At 32.0% G+C, this 18083-nt stretch overlaps 2 protein-coding genes across 2 annotated transcripts; both read left to right on the top strand.

The window, feature by feature from the left end:
- Positions 1-8309: 8309 nt before the first annotated feature.
- On the top strand, positions 8310-11138 carry LOC121264446 (peroxidase 21). Its single transcript, XM_041167613.1, has 5 exons — positions 8310-8403; positions 8966-9114; positions 9231-9419; positions 9513-9678; positions 10630-11138. Exons 1-5 carry the CDS (start codon positions 8328-8330, stop codon positions 11034-11036), a joined length of 987 nt encoding a protein of 328 aa, XP_041023547.1. The 5' UTR covers positions 8310-8327; the 3' UTR covers positions 11037-11138.
- Positions 11139-12836: 1698 nt separating this feature from the next.
- Positions 12837-15732, top strand: LOC121264448 (DNA-binding protein S1FA-like). The gene is made up of 2 exons (XM_041167616.1): positions 12837-13076; positions 15320-15732. The coding sequence occupies exons 1-2, from the start codon at positions 13023-13025 to the stop codon at positions 15533-15535; spliced, it is 270 nt and encodes an 89-aa protein (XP_041023550.1). The 5' UTR covers positions 12837-13022; the 3' UTR covers positions 15536-15732.
- The last annotated feature ends 2351 nt before the right edge of the window (positions 15733-18083 follow it).

Below are 18083 nucleotides of genomic sequence, written 5' to 3' on the forward strand. Positions count from 1 at the left end.
TCTTGGACATTCAACTACGATGCTAAGGGAGGTAGTTGAAGTTGAGAGAAAACTAAATGAAGGGCATTATGAAGACGTCCTCGTAGAGAAAGTTTCAGGTGGAATATTAGTCTTACGAGAAACAAGGGGTTGGGGTTTGGGTTAGAGATGTGTGTTCTATTCCAATTCGGATTTTGTGTATTTTGAATAAATTTCTAATTTTTACGGGCTTTTTGGGTCATTTGGAGCTCTTTAATATGAGTTAGGTGTTTTCTTGTATACGTCCAGTGTATTTAGTTATTCCTATTGATATTTATAATATTTTTACTTATAAAAAATATAAAAGTATAAATTAAGATTCAAGAGAAAATGAACTTAAGACGAAATGAATGAAAGTAGGAGAAAATACGGGCTTATCTATGTTGAAAGAAAAATTCTGATTGCTGGAAAGAGATTTTTTTTTTTTTTTTTTTATGAAAATATGACAGCAATAAAAGGACAAGTTTTAAAAAATAAGATGGTTAGAAAAAGTTAACAATTTTGAAAAGATGATAATGGAGAAGACAAATTGTTAAAGACATTACCGCAAATATGATTGGTTAAAAAAAAAAAAAAAAACTCAAAAAGAAGATATTTAGAAAAATTTAGTCCTGGTTTGGATTGAAAACTCACTTCAATTCATCTTATCTCATTATTATAACTTTTTTAAATTTTCACATAAAATATAATAAATAATTTAATTTTTTAAAATTTTAAAATAATAATAATATTTTATTTAATTTATCTAAAATCATTTTAACTCATCTCTAAATCTAAACCAGCCGGCTATGAATACTCTTAAATTAAGCTAAATTTTAGCTAAAATTCGATTAGCCGGCTATGGTGATCTTTTGGATTTAAAATGTATTTTTTCATCGTTATCTAGTAATAGTAATTTGAGTTATTATATTACTTGTTACAACAACAGTGGGAGTGGTTGAGAACGGTAATGATAGAAACTACTACACCGTCCCACTATTATCACACTTCACTAAACGTATAATGGCTATTGAATAACTCTTAAATAAATACTTGTTTAAAAATAAAAATAAAAACTTATCACACGCTACCATGCATGTCACTATTCCACTGTGATTATGCTATATATAGGTTGTAAGTACACATAAGTAATTACTTTCTTTTATGACTTTTACATCACACATCATCTATAAGATATAATTTGATTTGAAAAATAAATCTTAAAATAGAAATAACATTTGCAATCATGGAGTACTGCGCAAACACCACGCACTTCTTTTAAATAAAACGAGTAAATATGAAACTCACATAAAAAAATAATTTTTAACAATAGACTCTACTCTTTTTCTAAATAAGTGTGCAGCACTTCCACAATTCATAGTTGTACGTAGCATTATTTATTTTAAAATTTGAATTTTATAAATTAAATTATGTATGTGAATTGCATGTGGTGTAGAAGCCTTAGAATAACATTTCTCTTGTAGTATTTGCTTGCAGGGAAATTAAAGGAATGGATGAGGTGAAGATGTAGATGAGATCATGGCTTTGTACATGATAATGGAGGAGTACCAATAAAAAAAAAATAATGATGAGTTTATCTGTAGAATGTTGAGAGCAATGAGATTGGGAACTTTGATTCGGGAACCCTAACTTTTTGGTGGTGATCAAGGGAATGGACTAAAGGCATCTAGAAGAAGAAATGAGTGGTGATGGGCTTTCCCTGGTGGCCTGTGTTTTGGCGTGAATGGTGGGTTTGTTTTAGGGGTTAGTGTGGTTTTGTGGCAGTCAACATTAATTAGTACTTTAGATTTTGTGGTATATGGATTCTTAACTATGGGTTAGATCTTATTTTTCTAAGCTAATCATTGCTTTTTTAAACTGTGATGATTTAAATTGTGACTATGTTCACTCTTGGTCCCTAGCTTGATGTTACGATTTTTATTTATTTTTCCTTCCACTTTCGGCTTTTGGGTTAGGCTATTGTTGAAAAGTAGCTCATTATATATAGAGTCATTCTATTCACAAGCTGGTGTGAAAAACATATTATAAGGAATTTGATGTTTAGATATAAGCAAGTTTTATGAATAGTATAAAATCTTTTTAAGATGATGGTTTTACATAGTTTTAAAAAAGTAATGAGATCTATTAAGAATATGACTGATTCTAGGGTACTACTCGCACCCCCGGTTGGGAGTGCCCTTTTCCAAGACCCCGTGGGCGGCACCGTTGTCCGAGTGCCAAGGGGCAGATTAGACCCTTAGTCCGTCTGCTTCCCGTTTTGTCAAAACTGGCTCATGGCCCACTGGGTCTTGAACTTATTTTTGTGCCCAAAAATTGTTAAAATTTTTGGACCCATATGCAATTCGAAATTGCCTAAATTAAAATTTGAAAAATTGAAAAACAATATGATACATATTACAAAAAATGAAACAAAACTTGTTAAAGCATAAAACATAAAATTCAAAGTTCTAAATAGTAAGTTAGTAACTATTAAAAAAATTACAAATTTTGAAATAATTTAAATGAATAACAACCTTCAAAAAAATAACAAATTTTAATAAGATGAGATCATTTGACATTGATTTTGAGATTAAGATTGAAATTTGGGGGTGGTGGGCAAGTGATACTGTGAGATTATAAAATTTAGAAAAAAAAATAAGAAAACAAATTAGAATTACAAAAAATATGTACATACGTAAAAAATTTAAAAACTTAAAACTACAAGTACAAGCCAAGATGAGATCATCAACTTCTGGTTGTAGGCTTTTCTATCATGATTAGATCACTGGAACTTTGGGATTAGGGTTGGACAAGTAAGACTATAAAATATGAAAAAAAATCACAAATACAAATATTATATAGATATGTAAAAAAGTTAAAAAGCGGTATGTGTTTGGTTGTTGAAATAAACTCAACTCATCTCAAACCAATCATTGATGAGACTCACTACTTTTTAAAATTTCCATAAAAAAAAAAAGTTAAAACGATTATCTCAACCTACTTCATATATTTAAATATATATCTCAATATATTTACATTCAAATACATCTCAATGGGACCCATAAAATATTATTATTCACAAATCATCTTATATCATTTGAAATCACCTCAAAACTCAAATGCAGCCTTAAGTACAAACCAAGATGAGATTGAGATCAGGATGAGATTATTCGGATTAGGACTGGGCATGTGACACTGAGACTATAAAACCTGAAAAAAAAAATAGAATTACAAATATCATATACATATATAAAAAAATACAAATAAATGAGAGACAAATTATACAAACCAATGATAATGGTGGATCAAAGTCATATTGTGGCCCATGTAGACGTAGCCTCATTTCTCAAACTTATTCCTACAACAATTGAATTTGAAATTAACTGCAAGGTCTACTCTAAAGCTACAGTTGTAATAAGGATGACCAAAATACTACAGGCTATGTCTCCAAGGATGGGATACTTAAAGATATTGACATTTCACCAAGATAAGATATCAAATTGGCGTGTAAATGGGTGCATCTCCCCTGCCAAGTATCTATCCAACTCCGATTGGCCACCTACGCCTTTTGAAACCCCTAACTTCGGGAGGAGGTGATGCAGTACGTGTAAAAGCCTGAACATTACCACTCTTGAGTGCAACAAACTCATCAAACAATCTATAGAGGGTTTTCTTAACCTTTGCTGCAATATGATTCACCCATACCGTTTGGGTGACCATTTCCAATCCATATACCATGCCATCAATTTTGTACAATAGGTCAAGAACAATAACAACATATTAGAAAAATGATTATACTTTATCCTACTCAAATCTCTCCAATACTTATCATACTTAGCTCGCATGTTAATTGCCACATCTTGCAGCCTGCTTTGGTCACTCGTACATTTTATCTAATCATTCTTTCACCTGATATACTTGCTATCATTGGATGTACCGTACAAAGACCAATAAATAATGTTTGTGACCTCATAGAGAAGCTTAAAAAAATTTACAAAGATTCCCACTACTGTCCAATCATCATCCCTAAGCCATCCCAATGGCTCATCATCATCAAAGTGTTTGATATATTGCATGACTTCATCACCCAATAAATCAAATGTACGAGTAGGGATAGTGGTAGTGGATCTAGTACCAACGCTAGGGGTTGGACTTTACTTACTATCCATCTCATTGACTTACAAATACTTGACATGATGCAAAACCACACAACAATCAAAATCTTATAATCATGAACATTACATGTGTTTTGGGTCTCGGTTTTGAAGTCCCAATCCCAAAACAGAATGGGGCTTCAAAATTGAAATCACAAATCATATCAGAAACCCTGACATAATTTAGGATTTTGGATTGAAACTATAAATTAATATACACAAAATACAATCACAATCCATTGTCCAATACATACAAACCACAATCCAATCTCCACAACACACAAAACACAATCACATTCTCCAAATCTATTTATCAATCTCATCCTCCATAGTCCATTGAAAGCCTAAAAACATTTCTAGAGGGGTTTTTGATTTCGAGATACTTACAGAGGCTAAGTACTTGAGAGAGCAGCTCAAAGACGACGTAAGTTGCGGACTTGACGATGACGGCAAAGGGGACGACGAGAGAGAGAGAGAGAGAGAGGGCTGAGAGATTAGAAAAGAGAGTGAGAGAGGGTAGAGTTAGAGAGTGGGTTCTAGAGGGGGGAGTTTTGTGTTTACTAGGATTATTAAAATGATGTCGTTTTGGAGATACCTAAAACGGCATCGTTTAAATATAAGTGTGTGTATTTATATATGCGGGCGGATTGGGGAAAAGACGAGTGGGTCTTGGCCCAGCCCACACCCACCCCTGGCTACAAAGATTCGGGTAGATACCCAACTGCTCGCATCTGATGGACAGGAACCCCGCCCCCAGGGGTGCATTGCCCACCCCTCATTGATTCTATAAATTATAACATTGAGATATTACTTATATGGTTCTTCATATTTTATATAAGAAATGTTAGGTGCAGTCTGAGGAAGTGTAAGTTCTATGCATTCATTTTATCAAAAAAACAAAAGCACACAAATTTGAGATCTACATGAAAAAATTATTTTTGTAATAACAAACTCTACATTTTTCAAAAAAAGTGTATGAAACTTATACATCCTAAGAATTTATCTAACATTTATCATATTATATATGATATGAGATCAATATTAAAATAAAACATTAATGGCCAAAACTTAAGAGTGAGGAAAGCTTCGAATTCAATAATATATAATAACAATATGAAATAAATTTACATCTAAAATTGGATAATATTCTGTCATGAACAACCAACGGTACTGGTTTGACTTCGCTTTTGTTTTTTAATTTTTTGCCAAAATTAAAATGGAGAACAAATCGCCTCTGAAATTAAAGTCGACCAACCAAAACACAAGTTAGAACATGCTGAATACTTAGACGAATTTGTTAAATTAATATTGACACTCTGTAAGTATATTAATCTATAGTTTGTACCTGTACGGCTCATAACTTGTGGCTGAAGAAAATGTACGGATCTGATCCAAACAATAATAGAGAAAATGGCCAAAATAACTTGTGGCTGAAGAAGCGGCCATCACATGATCATTTTGGATTGACTTGAAATTTATGAATTTATTTTTATTGGAAAAAATATAAATAATATTCCATTCCATCTTAATTAGACGCACTACCAACCATGACTTCATGTGTATGTTAGATTATTATTATAAATATATTGGATTACCCACTGATTTTATACCAAAGTGCTTCCGCAGCTATAGCTTGAAAATGGCACTTTTGTGGTTTGTGTATAATTAAGTACTCCACTAGGGTTTGTATTATATATTGGGAATGGCATTAATTGCACTCCAACTTTAAAAAGGTTAATATTTTCATTCCACCAAGTTCTTATAAAAACTTTCTATCCCACGAATCCAATGAGAAATTCATAATTTTAAGGAGGGTCGATGGTACTTTCATTTAAAATTTCATTATCTTTAATTGTACTTGCTGATCATGTGGTATATTTTTAAGTAATTTTATATGTGGACTATTTAAATAAATATGAAGTGCTACATACACAAAGAGAGTATATAAAAATAAATTCACAAATTGACGTGATTTTATGTGATCTGTTAGATCTACTTTATAACAAAAGTAACTTTACAATCTGGTATGTACTGTATTAAACTAAACCAGTTTGTAAGTTTATTTTTATATAATATCTTTGTGACTAAAATATTTCTTTAAATAAATTATCATTTTAAATCACGAAGAATAATATGTCGATTTTCAATGGCTTAATAGTAAAAAATGATAAATCATTATTATTATTTTATATATATATATATATATATATATTATAATGTTTGTTTAGTTTGCAATAATAAAAATTATCGGTATTCTAACTGTAATATCACAGGTTTCCATCTATTGAAGTAAGTCATGGGGCGGCTGGTCTGCTTGGTCACATGCATTGTATCTTAATTTGGGACCTGAGCCATGTTATAATGATCATTTCTAAAGGAATTGGAAGAATTATAATTTTCAGTCAACAACAGCTATCTTATTGAACGAGTTTTCAGCCGTAAAAATATGATTAAATTTCAATTATTCAAACATTCTGACCCACAAAGCTTAAATATTCATGCATGCAATAATTTATACAATCCGATTCTTCTTAATTTTCAATTATGGGTTTAATATATATGTGTGTGTGTGTTTATAAAATTGTTAATGCTGTTAGTTTGCGATAAAAGTAGACATCTAAAGATATCATTTATTGAGAGACTAAATAAATTCATGCATGTCGGTTTCATTTAGTTACACAGTTCAGATAAGATGAGAAGAGATGTTTTGTTAAAAGTTAAAAAAAATATTGTTATAATATAATTTTTGTTTAAGAATTTGAGAAAGTTGAATTGTTTATTATATATTGTGTGGGAGTTGTAATAATTATATAAGATGAGATGAGATAGTTTGATTTTGTGTAACTAAACTAGCCTTAATAGTAACTCTGGATCTATTTCAAGCTAGGAATGCTATCCCAAACAAGTTATTAATATATGTCTATCCGATTTAATTTATTAATAATGGATTGAGTAAGATACTATTAATAAGATATTGAACTCAATTCAATATTGATAGAGTATATATAGATATGTGAAAAAAAAATATAACTAATTGAATCTAAATATTCCTATCAGTTAAGATAATAAAGTTTTTTCATAACTTTTTTGTAAAGAAAGAAATGATTAGGATATAACTTAGAGCTTTTATCCAATGGTAGTATAGAATGAAAATAAGATAAACAAGCGACATTTATATGTACAATATTTATATGTTATTGTTCATGTAAATTTCTCTAATAAGATTAAGTACTGCCCAATAAACATTGATCTATGACCTATTTCATATTTTTATCTTTCAGTTTAGAATATATAAGGTGTTATAAAAAAAAAGTTAGTAATTTTGATAAAGAAATTAGAAAGGTGTTTTCATAAAATTAATTGATTTTCTCTTTATATAGATCAATTAAAACTCACTTGATGATCTTTTCCTCTTCTTTTAGTGAAATAAAATCCATAATTCATAAATATTAATGGTTTCTCTTTTTCTCCTCTCTCTTTATCTAATGAAGTGTGGTAATTTAACAGTTCATTGAAGCACTAAAATATTCTTGAATAAACATTTTAGTCATCTATAAACCCATGTATTAGGCCACTTTTAAAAAAAAAAAATCATGAAATAATATATAGAAATAAGAGTACTTGAAGATGGATAAAATACAAATTAACAAGAGGTCTGTTTGGATAGTGAGATGAAATAATTTATAATAATAGTGAGATTAATAGCTAAAATTAAATAAGATGAAATAAGATCAGATGATTTTATCTCACTTTTGTATCCAAACGACCCCACTACTTCTCAATCCAATTTAATAACAAGTACTTAATGCTTGTCGGGGAAGTTTTCTTTATATATGCAAAAAATAATCTGTAAGAATTCAATGAAAATCCCCACCCACCAAGATCGATCTAATAATATAGTGTGAAGTTAAGGAAATGGCATGTCATTGGTCTATATTATTTGTAAAAATAAATAAATGTTTAATGCATGATCTCCTATTAAAATAATAAAAACTTCGTCATGTATTATTAATGGAGGCTTCAAGTGGGGTCACGCGCGTGTAGCCCAAAGGTCAAACAAAGAGGCGTAGTGGGGTGGCTCATAGAAGCACTTCGCCGCCGCATCCCTCTATAAAGGCTTCCGATAATTGCTCCAAAGAGATATAACACAGCCAAGAAATAAGTCTAAGAGCTCAGATGGCCACAGCCAAGCATCATTCTTCTCCCTGCTTCTTATTTCTGTTCTCACTGATACTCTTCCAGTTTCATTTGGGTAACCTTCTCTCACAATTTTTACTTTCTTGATTATTTAAAAAGAAATACTTTATCTACAAAAAGACTATACAAAAGTAAATCTATAAATTGATGTGACTTGATGCAATATATCAGATTTTAAAATTACTTTTAATGTAAAGTAGATCTAACACATCACGTGAATTCACACTATTTTATAAGTTTATTTTTGTGTAATCTTTTTATGTCTATAACAATTCTCTTATTTAAAATATGGTGAAGCTTGTCTAGCTAAAAGTACTAGCTAGCTAGATCGCGATCTATAAAAAGATCACAAGCCAATACGTTAAATATACTTTATTATAAAAATACGTCAGTTTATTTTAAATTTTGTACTTACTTTTGTGGTTCTAAGTATTTTCATATATAATAACCAATATTGTGTTAGAATTTCTTTCTTGCAGTAGTACTGTGGATCTCTTCCTTTGTTTTCTTTCTAATTTCTTTATGCTTTGGGATATTGCAACATTTGCCAAACAAACTAAAGGAATTTATGACTTAAATTTACCCCAAGTTGTCTCCTTAATTTGTCTTTGACAAAGGCAAATGTGATCTTCAACCGAACTATTACTCTCAAAGTTGCCCACAAGCCGAAGCGATCATCAAACGAGAGGTCACCAATCTGTACTATAAACATGGAAATACAGCTGTTTCATGGGTTAGGAATCTCTTCCATGATTGTATGGTTAAGGTATGCATATATTGTCATTTCAAAGTAGTACTTACGTACATATATATATGAGATCGATGACAAAACTATGGAATTAAGTCGTTAACAAAAATCTTGCTGCATGTTATCATGTATAGTCATGCGATGCATCTCTCTTGTTGGAGACTGTGAATGGTATTACATCGGAGAAAACATCTGGAAGAAGCTTTGGGATGAGAAATTTCAAGTACGTCCAAACGATCAAGGCTGCACTTGAGCTCGAATGTCCCCTGCAAGTTTCTTGCGCTGATATCGTTGCTCTTTCTGCAAGAGATGGTATAGTCATGGTATGTTCATGCTCAAACTAATCTCTCTGTATCTCTCTCTCTCTCTCTCTCTCATTTGCTTTATTGCCGTATATATAATAATATATGTAACAGTTGGGAGGACCACTCATTGAAATGAAAACTGGGAGGAGGGACAGCAGGGAAAGCCATGCAACAGTGGTTGAAGACTCCATCCCTAATCACAATGATAGCATTTCTCTTGTGCTCTCTCGCTTTCAATCCATTGGACTCGATGTTGAGGGTGTGGTTGCTCTTTTAGGTACGGCTTGTTCTCTCTCTTGGTTATATTTAATTTTGTCTTAATTAATTGGGTTACAAGATTGCTATATCTGGCTAGTGACTTAATTTGGAGGCCGGCCTACACCACCTAATAACCTACCCATTTCGGCTTTGGGTTTAAAGGGTCTCTAATATTTTGGTCCCAAGAGCCCAAAGCTCGACCCTACTCATAATTAAATTTAAAAGGAATGCTATATATAATCGTGGAGTACGTAAGTGTCATACAGTTATTTTAAAAAAGAGTAAGATTCACTGTTAAAAAATTAATTTCTTTTCATATGGGTCATGTATTTATTCACTATTTTCAAAGTGATTATATGGCGTTTGTATATTCACGACTGCAACTATAATTTCTCTTAAACTTATGGTCCATTGTCGGGTTGGGAAAATTATCAAGTATATAATATTCTGAAAGTATGGATGATGAATACGTACTGTTTTTTAATGATATCTTATCTTATGATAGATTGGAATTACGTCTCGTGTATTAATCATACTCCGAGACTACTTTATACAATTCAGATAAGATGATATGAGATATTTTGTTGAAAGTTGGATAAAATATTGTTATAATATAATTTTTTAATATAATTTTTGTTTTAAGATTTAAAAAAGTTGACTTGTTTATTATATTTTATGTGATAGTTTGTGAAAGTTATAATAATTATATGAGATGAAATGAAATTAGATAGTTTGGTTTTGTGTAACGAAATCAACACTGATAACCTTAACATACATTATAAATCTTGAAAACTTGACATAGGAAAAAGTCGACCCAACAGAAAAAACAAGTAATATTTGCACAAACATTATCTTTCTTACTCAAATTTAACATTGTTGGATTGCATTATTGTAATTTAAATTAAATTAAAGGTCCAATTTATAGAATTTTTCTGAAATATTCATCTAAATTAAACATGCATGCATGCAGGTGCTCACTCAGTAGGTCGAGTTCATTGCGTCAATCTTGTACACAGACTCTACCCCACGGTCGACCCAACTTTGGACCCAAACTATGCAGAATACCTAAAAGGACGATGCCCAACGCCAACTCCTGATCCAAAAGCAGTGTTTTATGCAAGAAACGACAGAGAAACCCCAATGATATTGGATAACATGTACTACAAAAACCTTTTAGGCCACAAGGGCCTCCTCATTGTGGATGCGCAGCTTGTTTCTGACCCCACAACAGCTCCTTTCGTACAGAAGTTTGCTGATGATAATGACTACTTCTTCGAACAGTTCACTAAGGCTGTGCTTTTGTTATCAGAGAACAACCCACTTACCGGAGACCAAGGAGAAATAAGAAAGGATTGCCGCTATGTGAATAGCATTTAAGAATTAATGCTATGTGAAATAAGAAGAACCAACTTGTACCTAAAGTGTTGTGAAATAGTGATCCACTTAATAAAGGGATGAATCCTAATTTATTGTTCCTTTCTGCGAATATCCCAATTTATGAATCCTAAAAAAATGGTTTGTGGGTCACAAAAATCCCTAAACCAAGTTTTAAGAAAGAGTAATGTTATATGCAATCGTGGAGTGCGCAAGTATCGTGTAGTCGCTTTAAACAAGAATGAGATTTAATATTAAAAAAATATTATATTTTCAAGTAGATCTCAAATTTATTTTTTTTTTTAAAGTGATTACATGACGCTTGCGTATTCATGACTGTAACTATCATTTCTTTTTATGAAAATTGTAAACTAACTGTACCTGTACAAGTATTCAAACTAAGACAAAAAACAAAGTTTTTCTATACAACATAGGATTGAAACAAATCTAAAAAAATAAATTACCAAAATCCAAAAGACGGTAAACCAAATTTATGAAGCAAGAAATTACCATAGATTTGTTTTGGAAGTTGTAGAGCTGAAGAAAAAGATGTATTAAATCTAGCAGCCCGGCCCTACATCCATCCACTAGACCATTGCCCTCTCTAAAAAGGTGACATATCTCAAAGGAAATATTACCATTCTATTGAAAAATCTTTTAGTTACAAAGTGAATATACAAAAGTAAATCTATAAATTGATGTGACTTGATGTGATATATCAAATTGTAAAGTTATTTTTGTTATAAAGTAGATCTGACAGATTTTATAAGGCCACGTCAGTTTGTAGATTTACTTTGTATAATTTGTTTGTGTCTATAACAGTTCTTCCATTCTATTTCTTACGTAAGATGCATTATTAATATCCTCACAAATATTATTATATGGTAAAATTTGGTGTCAAGATCACCATCCATCCATGAGGTAGATCATGGCTCTCGAGTTTTGCTTCCAAAGCAATTCTTCATATCATAAATCCCTTTTGGGGAGAAGACACGAGCATTCCAATTGGCGGTTGCATTTGTATATGAGATAGGCACATATTGAGTAAACTTCCTGATTATTAGGGATGTGACCAAAGACATCAACATTCAACCTTCTCAAAGCCTTTGTGTTCTTTTACCCTTTTTAGACTATTTTGGTACAATTAATTAGGAAGTTTCTATCTTCTATTCATCTTATTGACATGAACTAATTAATTACATGACACTTTTGATGTATTGGAATTTGGATGAGCTCAGCTCATAATATTTTCAATTAGCTGGTAAATATCTTATACATCACGAAGAAAACATGAGCTAGTTTTTTTTTAAAATTATAATTTTTGTTATATAATTTCTCTTAAGGAGCAAAGTACTGAAATACATCAAAACTTGAGGGTTAAATTAAAGAGAAATGTTAATTATATTTAAGAAAAATGCCCAAAATTTAATTTTTCAAGTTCCAGTTATAGATATGCTAAAAATTATGAAATTTAAATTTAAATTGTCAAAGAAAATTGATAAAATAAATCTAGTACGTAAAATTGTAAGCGCATATATATAACATTATGGTGGTGCTATCCGTGCATATGTATTTACAATTTTACTCACAACATTATATGTATTGATATATAAAAAATTATAAAATTTAAAATTTAAAATTAAATAAAATTTAAAAAAAAAACTGATAAAATAAGCATTGTTAGTCCATTCGTACAATGTTAGGCCAAAAGAAGTTTAATTACATGTGATAATATTTTAAAATATTTTGTTATCGTTGCAGTGTCATATAAACGAAGGGAATTACACCGGAGTGCGATATAAAATTATAAATCACAGGACCAATCAATACCTGTTCAGACTGGGTCTATTTTCCGTTCCTCTCTCTCTCGCTCTCTCTCTCTCTCTGTTTTCTCCAAGCTTCTTCGTTCCAATTCGTACGGTTAGCTCTCCCAGGAACTCCTCTACGAGCGAGCGACTGAGTCGATCTATTTGGGTCTGGGTCGCAGCCATGGACGAAGAGTTCGATTTCACTGACAAGGTCCCTCCCTCCTTCGATCGCATGGTACGCTTGGACACGGAACCCGTAATTTTGGATAAGTTTTGCGAGATCTGTATTAATGCGATTAAGTTTTAAGTTTCTGATTGAAAGATCTACAGGATTATATTTGTCGTAAATTCTATTTGTGGTAAATTCATATTGATTATCGAGTCCTTGTGCTTATTTGCGCATAGAATATTTCCGGGAACATTCGGGGAAAACGTTATCTTTTATGGTGGTGGTTCCATTTATCACGATTGTTATCTTAACCTGAAGCTCGAGGAAATTTATGATACATGTTCAACATGGTTTAGAAAATTGTAAAGGCGGATGCTTGTTTCCTTTCCTTGGAAATCCTTTCATTTAAGTCATTGATTCATCTTGGTTTTATTATTTGTTGGAGTTTTATGAAATTTTTTGCAAAATTTCTAGTTAAATTGCTTCTATTCCGCATGATATTGTTGTCCATGTTAGTATTCAATTTAAGCAAGTGAGTTGCACGTTGCTTATTCAGCAAATAAAAATAAAAATAAATAAAAAATTGCATGCTGCTTACTATGGATGTCAAGAGATTAATTGTCATGGGCACATATCCTCGTCAGGATGACCATATTTCAGGCCCGGCAAAATGTTTTTCTCCTTCACTTTGCTAGTAATCTTTGGTGGTGGGTTTTTTTTTTATGATTCATATGTTGCTTATTATTTTTCTTTCACATTTTAGAAAAACATATAAAAATTTATTGATCCCAGTGTGACATTAATTCAATTAATAGGGAGAATATTTTCTGATACAATGACCCGAATCTATTTAATATCATTCCATGATGCCCCCAAAATTGCCAAATTCATTGAGAATTATCTGACTATTTACATATAAATATCCAAACAAGCTAATCCTCCACAAACTATGGAAAACAACCTAAAGTCTCAATCGAAATCCAAATCATTCCATGCTGTGAAAATTCCAATCCCCTCACCAAACTTCAAGCTACAAACTCTGTCAATCTGAAGTACAGAAATTCATTAACTCTGCATACCCACAGCACGCACCCAATTGAGCAACTAATCAATGAGAACATTGCTCTCAGCTCAAAATGATAATCAATGAATTTGTTGGATGGCTAATTAGTTTTTGTGACAGTAATCACAGATTTCTGTTTTGAATTACCAAGCTGCTATCTTGAGCTCTCAATCTTCTTGATAAGAGAGTAAGAAATGCACCTTTCCATTTGAAGAACAATCTTGAGTCTCTGGGTTCATCTTCACCACACTGTTTTGTCTCTGTAGGCATTGATATATGTTATTTCTTATCCCCATATTTTGTTCACTCAAGATTTGCTGCAGTCCAAAGCCCTTTTTCTTTCTGGATAAGTAAGCCAAACAAGCAATTACCTATTTGATTTGAACGTTAAAAAAATTAAATAGTACTTATGTTTACCTTTCTCTGTATTTTTTGCCTTCTACCATCAATCTTCCATGATTTATCGGTTGGGAAATTCTGATGTGCATGAAGATGCTCATCTTGCAATTAAGGATGGTGAATTCTCAGATGTATATTAAACCGGTTTACTTACCATTAATGTCTGTCTACTGTTTGAAGCTATTGCAAGTTTGAATAGACCTATTGTTCTTATTCTCAATCATAAAAAATTTTAGAAAATCTTACATAGAATAAATAGCATTCATTGCTTCCTTCTTATTATCAATTATGCAGAATTTTTGGAGAGGGTCTATTTGATTGAAGTTCATTATCATCAGAAATTAGTTATTTCTTATATAGAAGCAGTGAGCCTGCAGGAAAATCAGAACCAAATTCCAAATTTAAAAGGATTATTTATTTCCCTAAAACAAACACGGAGTTGATTCAGGTGCTCGTATAAAAATTTTAAGATTTATCAGTAGCGTATAACTGATGCCAAGGATAATGCTATGTGGATCTTTTAGATATCTGTCATTGCTTCATATAGCCCCAAACCCACTCCAGGGTTAGTTTCTGCCCTAGAATTGCTTATTAAAAGTAGCAATAGAGGTTTTTTATACTGGAACCAATCTCAAGTCTGGGCATTTGTTAATGCATTACAATTGTTTAAATTAATGAAATCTTTGAACAATATTTCAAAGCAGAATAAAGTGGAAATGTTAATGTTTTTGGCCCTAACCTGGATTGCTTGCATGAATGTTGTGTTGTGGGCTATCTCAGTTTTTTATTTGTCTTTTTCTGTGTGATGTGTCCTCACAAGAATATGATCTGCTGTTGCAATGTCTAGGAAAATGTGATCAAGGATGCCGAAGCCAAAGGGTTCAACCCAGGACTGATTGTGCTGCTGGTTGTTGTTGGGCTGTTGTTGATATTCCTTGTTGGAAACTATGTACTTTACATCTATGCACAAAAAACCCTTCCTCCAAGGAAAAAGAAGCCGATCTCCAAGAAGAAGATGAGGAAGGAGAGACTGAAGCAAGGTGTTTCTGCACCTGGAGAGTAGAATTTCAAGATGTTCTTTCCCTTTTTCATCTCAATGTTGAACAATTGTGGTCGGAAATTGTCCTTCCTCTGTTTTTGAGAGAGTGTGCTAGATACTTTCCTTCATCTCCCTGGTGCTGATTGGAGATTCAACTTAATCATTAGAAGTAGTTAACTTTATGTTCGGGTAGGCCAAGAAGTAAGAATGCTTGTTTTCCAGACAGGGTGTGCATAATTGTTCATATGCCTTTTAGCTGTCTTTCTAGTATAACTAGTCCTCGATCCGTAGAATAATTAAGAGGTGAGAAAGCCAAATGGATAAATAATAAAAATTGATACAAGAGTTGAGCGTAGGAACCTTAAAGAAACAAGTGATAAGAATTTTTTTTTTTTTTTTTTTTTTTTTTTAACAAGTGGGGTTGGAACTCAGGTTTTCTATTTGGAAAACCAGGTCATATGCCATCAACCTCTTGGTATAACAAGCAGTGTTTTAAACTAATACATCAACGTGTAAAATTATTTTTGTAAGAGTAGTCTTGACAAGTCTTAGTTGTGAAGAAGTTTGTGGTCAGCCTTAGACCTTGTGAAAGAGGGTTTGGCATGGAGGGTGGGTGATGGGAAGAAAGTGCAGAGTTGGAGGGATAAATGGCTTCCACATCAAATACATAATCGTGTACAATCCCATTAAGTGTCTTGCCTAGTGATGCAAAGGTTGGGCAACTTATGAATAGTGCAGATGGCACTTGGAGGAGAGACATGCTATCTGAAATGTTTTCAGAAGAGGAAGTGGGTCTGATATGTAGCATTCAGATTAGTAGATGGGTCAGTGATAAAATGGTGTCGGGCTGGGCAAAGGATGATATGTTTACAGTTAAAAATGCTTATCACTTGGAGTTTAGGAGAAAGAGAAGGAAGTTAGGGGAAGCATCTAAGGAAAGAGGTGATGAATCCGAATGGAACTCGATATGGAGGCTTTTAATGTTCAAGGCAAAGTGAAGCACTTTCTGTTGGTATTTTTTAATAATGTTTATTATTTACCGTTGAGTTTCTCTCATATTTTGTTGGTAGTTAATATTAACATTGTCGTTGGGGAGAGTTTTGGTCTTTAAGGTATCGTTTGGATTTAAAAATGAGTTGAGATGAGTTGAGATGGGTTGTGAATAGTAGTGAGATGAATTGTGAATAGTAGTGAGATTTGTGAATTAAAATTGATGAATAATAATGAATAATAGTGAGATGAGTTGAGATGACTTACGAATACAAACTGGGCCTTAAGTGTTCAAACCGTTTTTTGATTTCAAGCGGTTTTATGCCTTAGTCGTTGTAAGTTTAATTTCTTTAACGTTCTAAACGTTTTATTTCCTTTTATTGTTTAGTTGCCCCTTTTTTTTTTTTTTTTTTTTTCTCTGGGAAGAACGTTGGCATTGAAGGCCAAAGGGTCTTTTAAGCATTGTTTTAAGAGTACTGCTACATCTACAAATGAACTATATAAAAGTAATCTCATAAACTGATGTAGTTTCATCTGATCCGTTAGATCTACCTTATAATAAAAATAACCTTATAATAAAAATAACTTTATAATCTGACGAACCACATCAAATCACATCAGTTTGTGGGATTGTTTTTGTATAATTCATTTGTGGCTAAAGTATTTCTCTTGTTTTAATTTCGTACCGTAACCGCCGGTACAGGTATCATATACATTTCGTACTGGCCCAAATACCGACCGTACCGGCTTATATTTCTGCCTGTACCGGCCAATATTTAGGGCTTTATTTTTTATTTTTTTCATTTTTTCAAATTAGAAACTTATTTTTTTACCCACAATTCAGACTAGACTATTTATAATTTATATATATATATTTATATATAATTTATTCATATATCAACTATTCTGAAACGGTATACGAAACGATACCGGTATCGAAATATTTCATTCCAGTACTTTGACCGGTACGACATCCGGTACGGTATTCAAAATATTGCTTTTAAGAGGCTAATTAAGTTGGTTGTTTTTATTGTTTTTTCCTGTTATGTCTCCTATGTCCAGAGTCCTTTTTTGTCCAAATTATATATATTTGTTTGGTCCTTCGGTACGACGGAGTAATATACTTTAGAGAAAATGAGATAAAAAAAAAAAAAAAGTTTAGTGAGTATATATTTTTAAGAGTATTTCCAGATAAAAGAAATATATTGTTTTGGTAGAGTTTTGAGCTCAACCACTTGTGAAGAGTTGGTTCGGACTATAAGACGTTCAATTGAGCTGTTGTATTCTGGATGAGTCAAGTCAAGAAGATTTCTGTTGCACCGGTTAATTTGAGACTTTGTACACCGCAGAGAGCTTAAATATTCTTAAAGAGAGTTAGATTTCCATACCTCAGTCCAAACTAGTTTCGTCTTAATTTTAATTTAATTATAATTTTTATTATATTATTGTGAATTTTACCAACACTTTCCATGGAAGGCCTACAATAACTTGCTGCCAACAAGAGATAACCTGGTCAAGAAACAAATTCTGAAGTCAAGTATGTGTCCCATCTGTAAGATAGAGATAGAAACAACTATACAAG

The sequence above is a fragment of the Juglans microcarpa x Juglans regia genome, chromosome 5D, assembly GCF_004785595.1.
Source record: "Juglans microcarpa x Juglans regia isolate MS1-56 chromosome 5D, Jm3101_v1.0, whole genome shotgun sequence".
Taxonomy (NCBI): domain Eukaryota; kingdom Viridiplantae; phylum Streptophyta; class Magnoliopsida; order Fagales; family Juglandaceae; genus Juglans; species Juglans microcarpa x Juglans regia.

Excerpts from the sequence above, each read along its gene's own strand:
- LOC121264446 (XM_041167613.1), top strand. The coding sequence starts at position 8,328 with ATGGCCACAGCCAAGCATCATTCTTCTCCCTGCTTCTTATTTCTGTTC. Across the intron at positions 8,404-8,965 it reads ACTCTTCCAGTTTCATTTGG|GCAAATGTGATCTTCAACCG; the intron begins GTAACCTTCTCT and ends TCTTTGACAAAG. Across the intron at positions 9,115-9,230 it reads TCCATGATTGTATGGTTAAG|TCATGCGATGCATCTCTCTT; the intron begins GTATGCATATAT and ends TATCATGTATAG.
- LOC121264448 (XM_041167616.1), top strand. The coding sequence starts at position 13,023 with ATGGACGAAGAGTTCGATTTCACTGACAAGGTCCCTCCCTCCTTCGAT. Across the intron at positions 13,077-15,319 it reads CTCCCTCCTTCGATCGCATG|GAAAATGTGATCAAGGATGC; the intron begins GTACGCTTGGAC and ends TGCAATGTCTAG.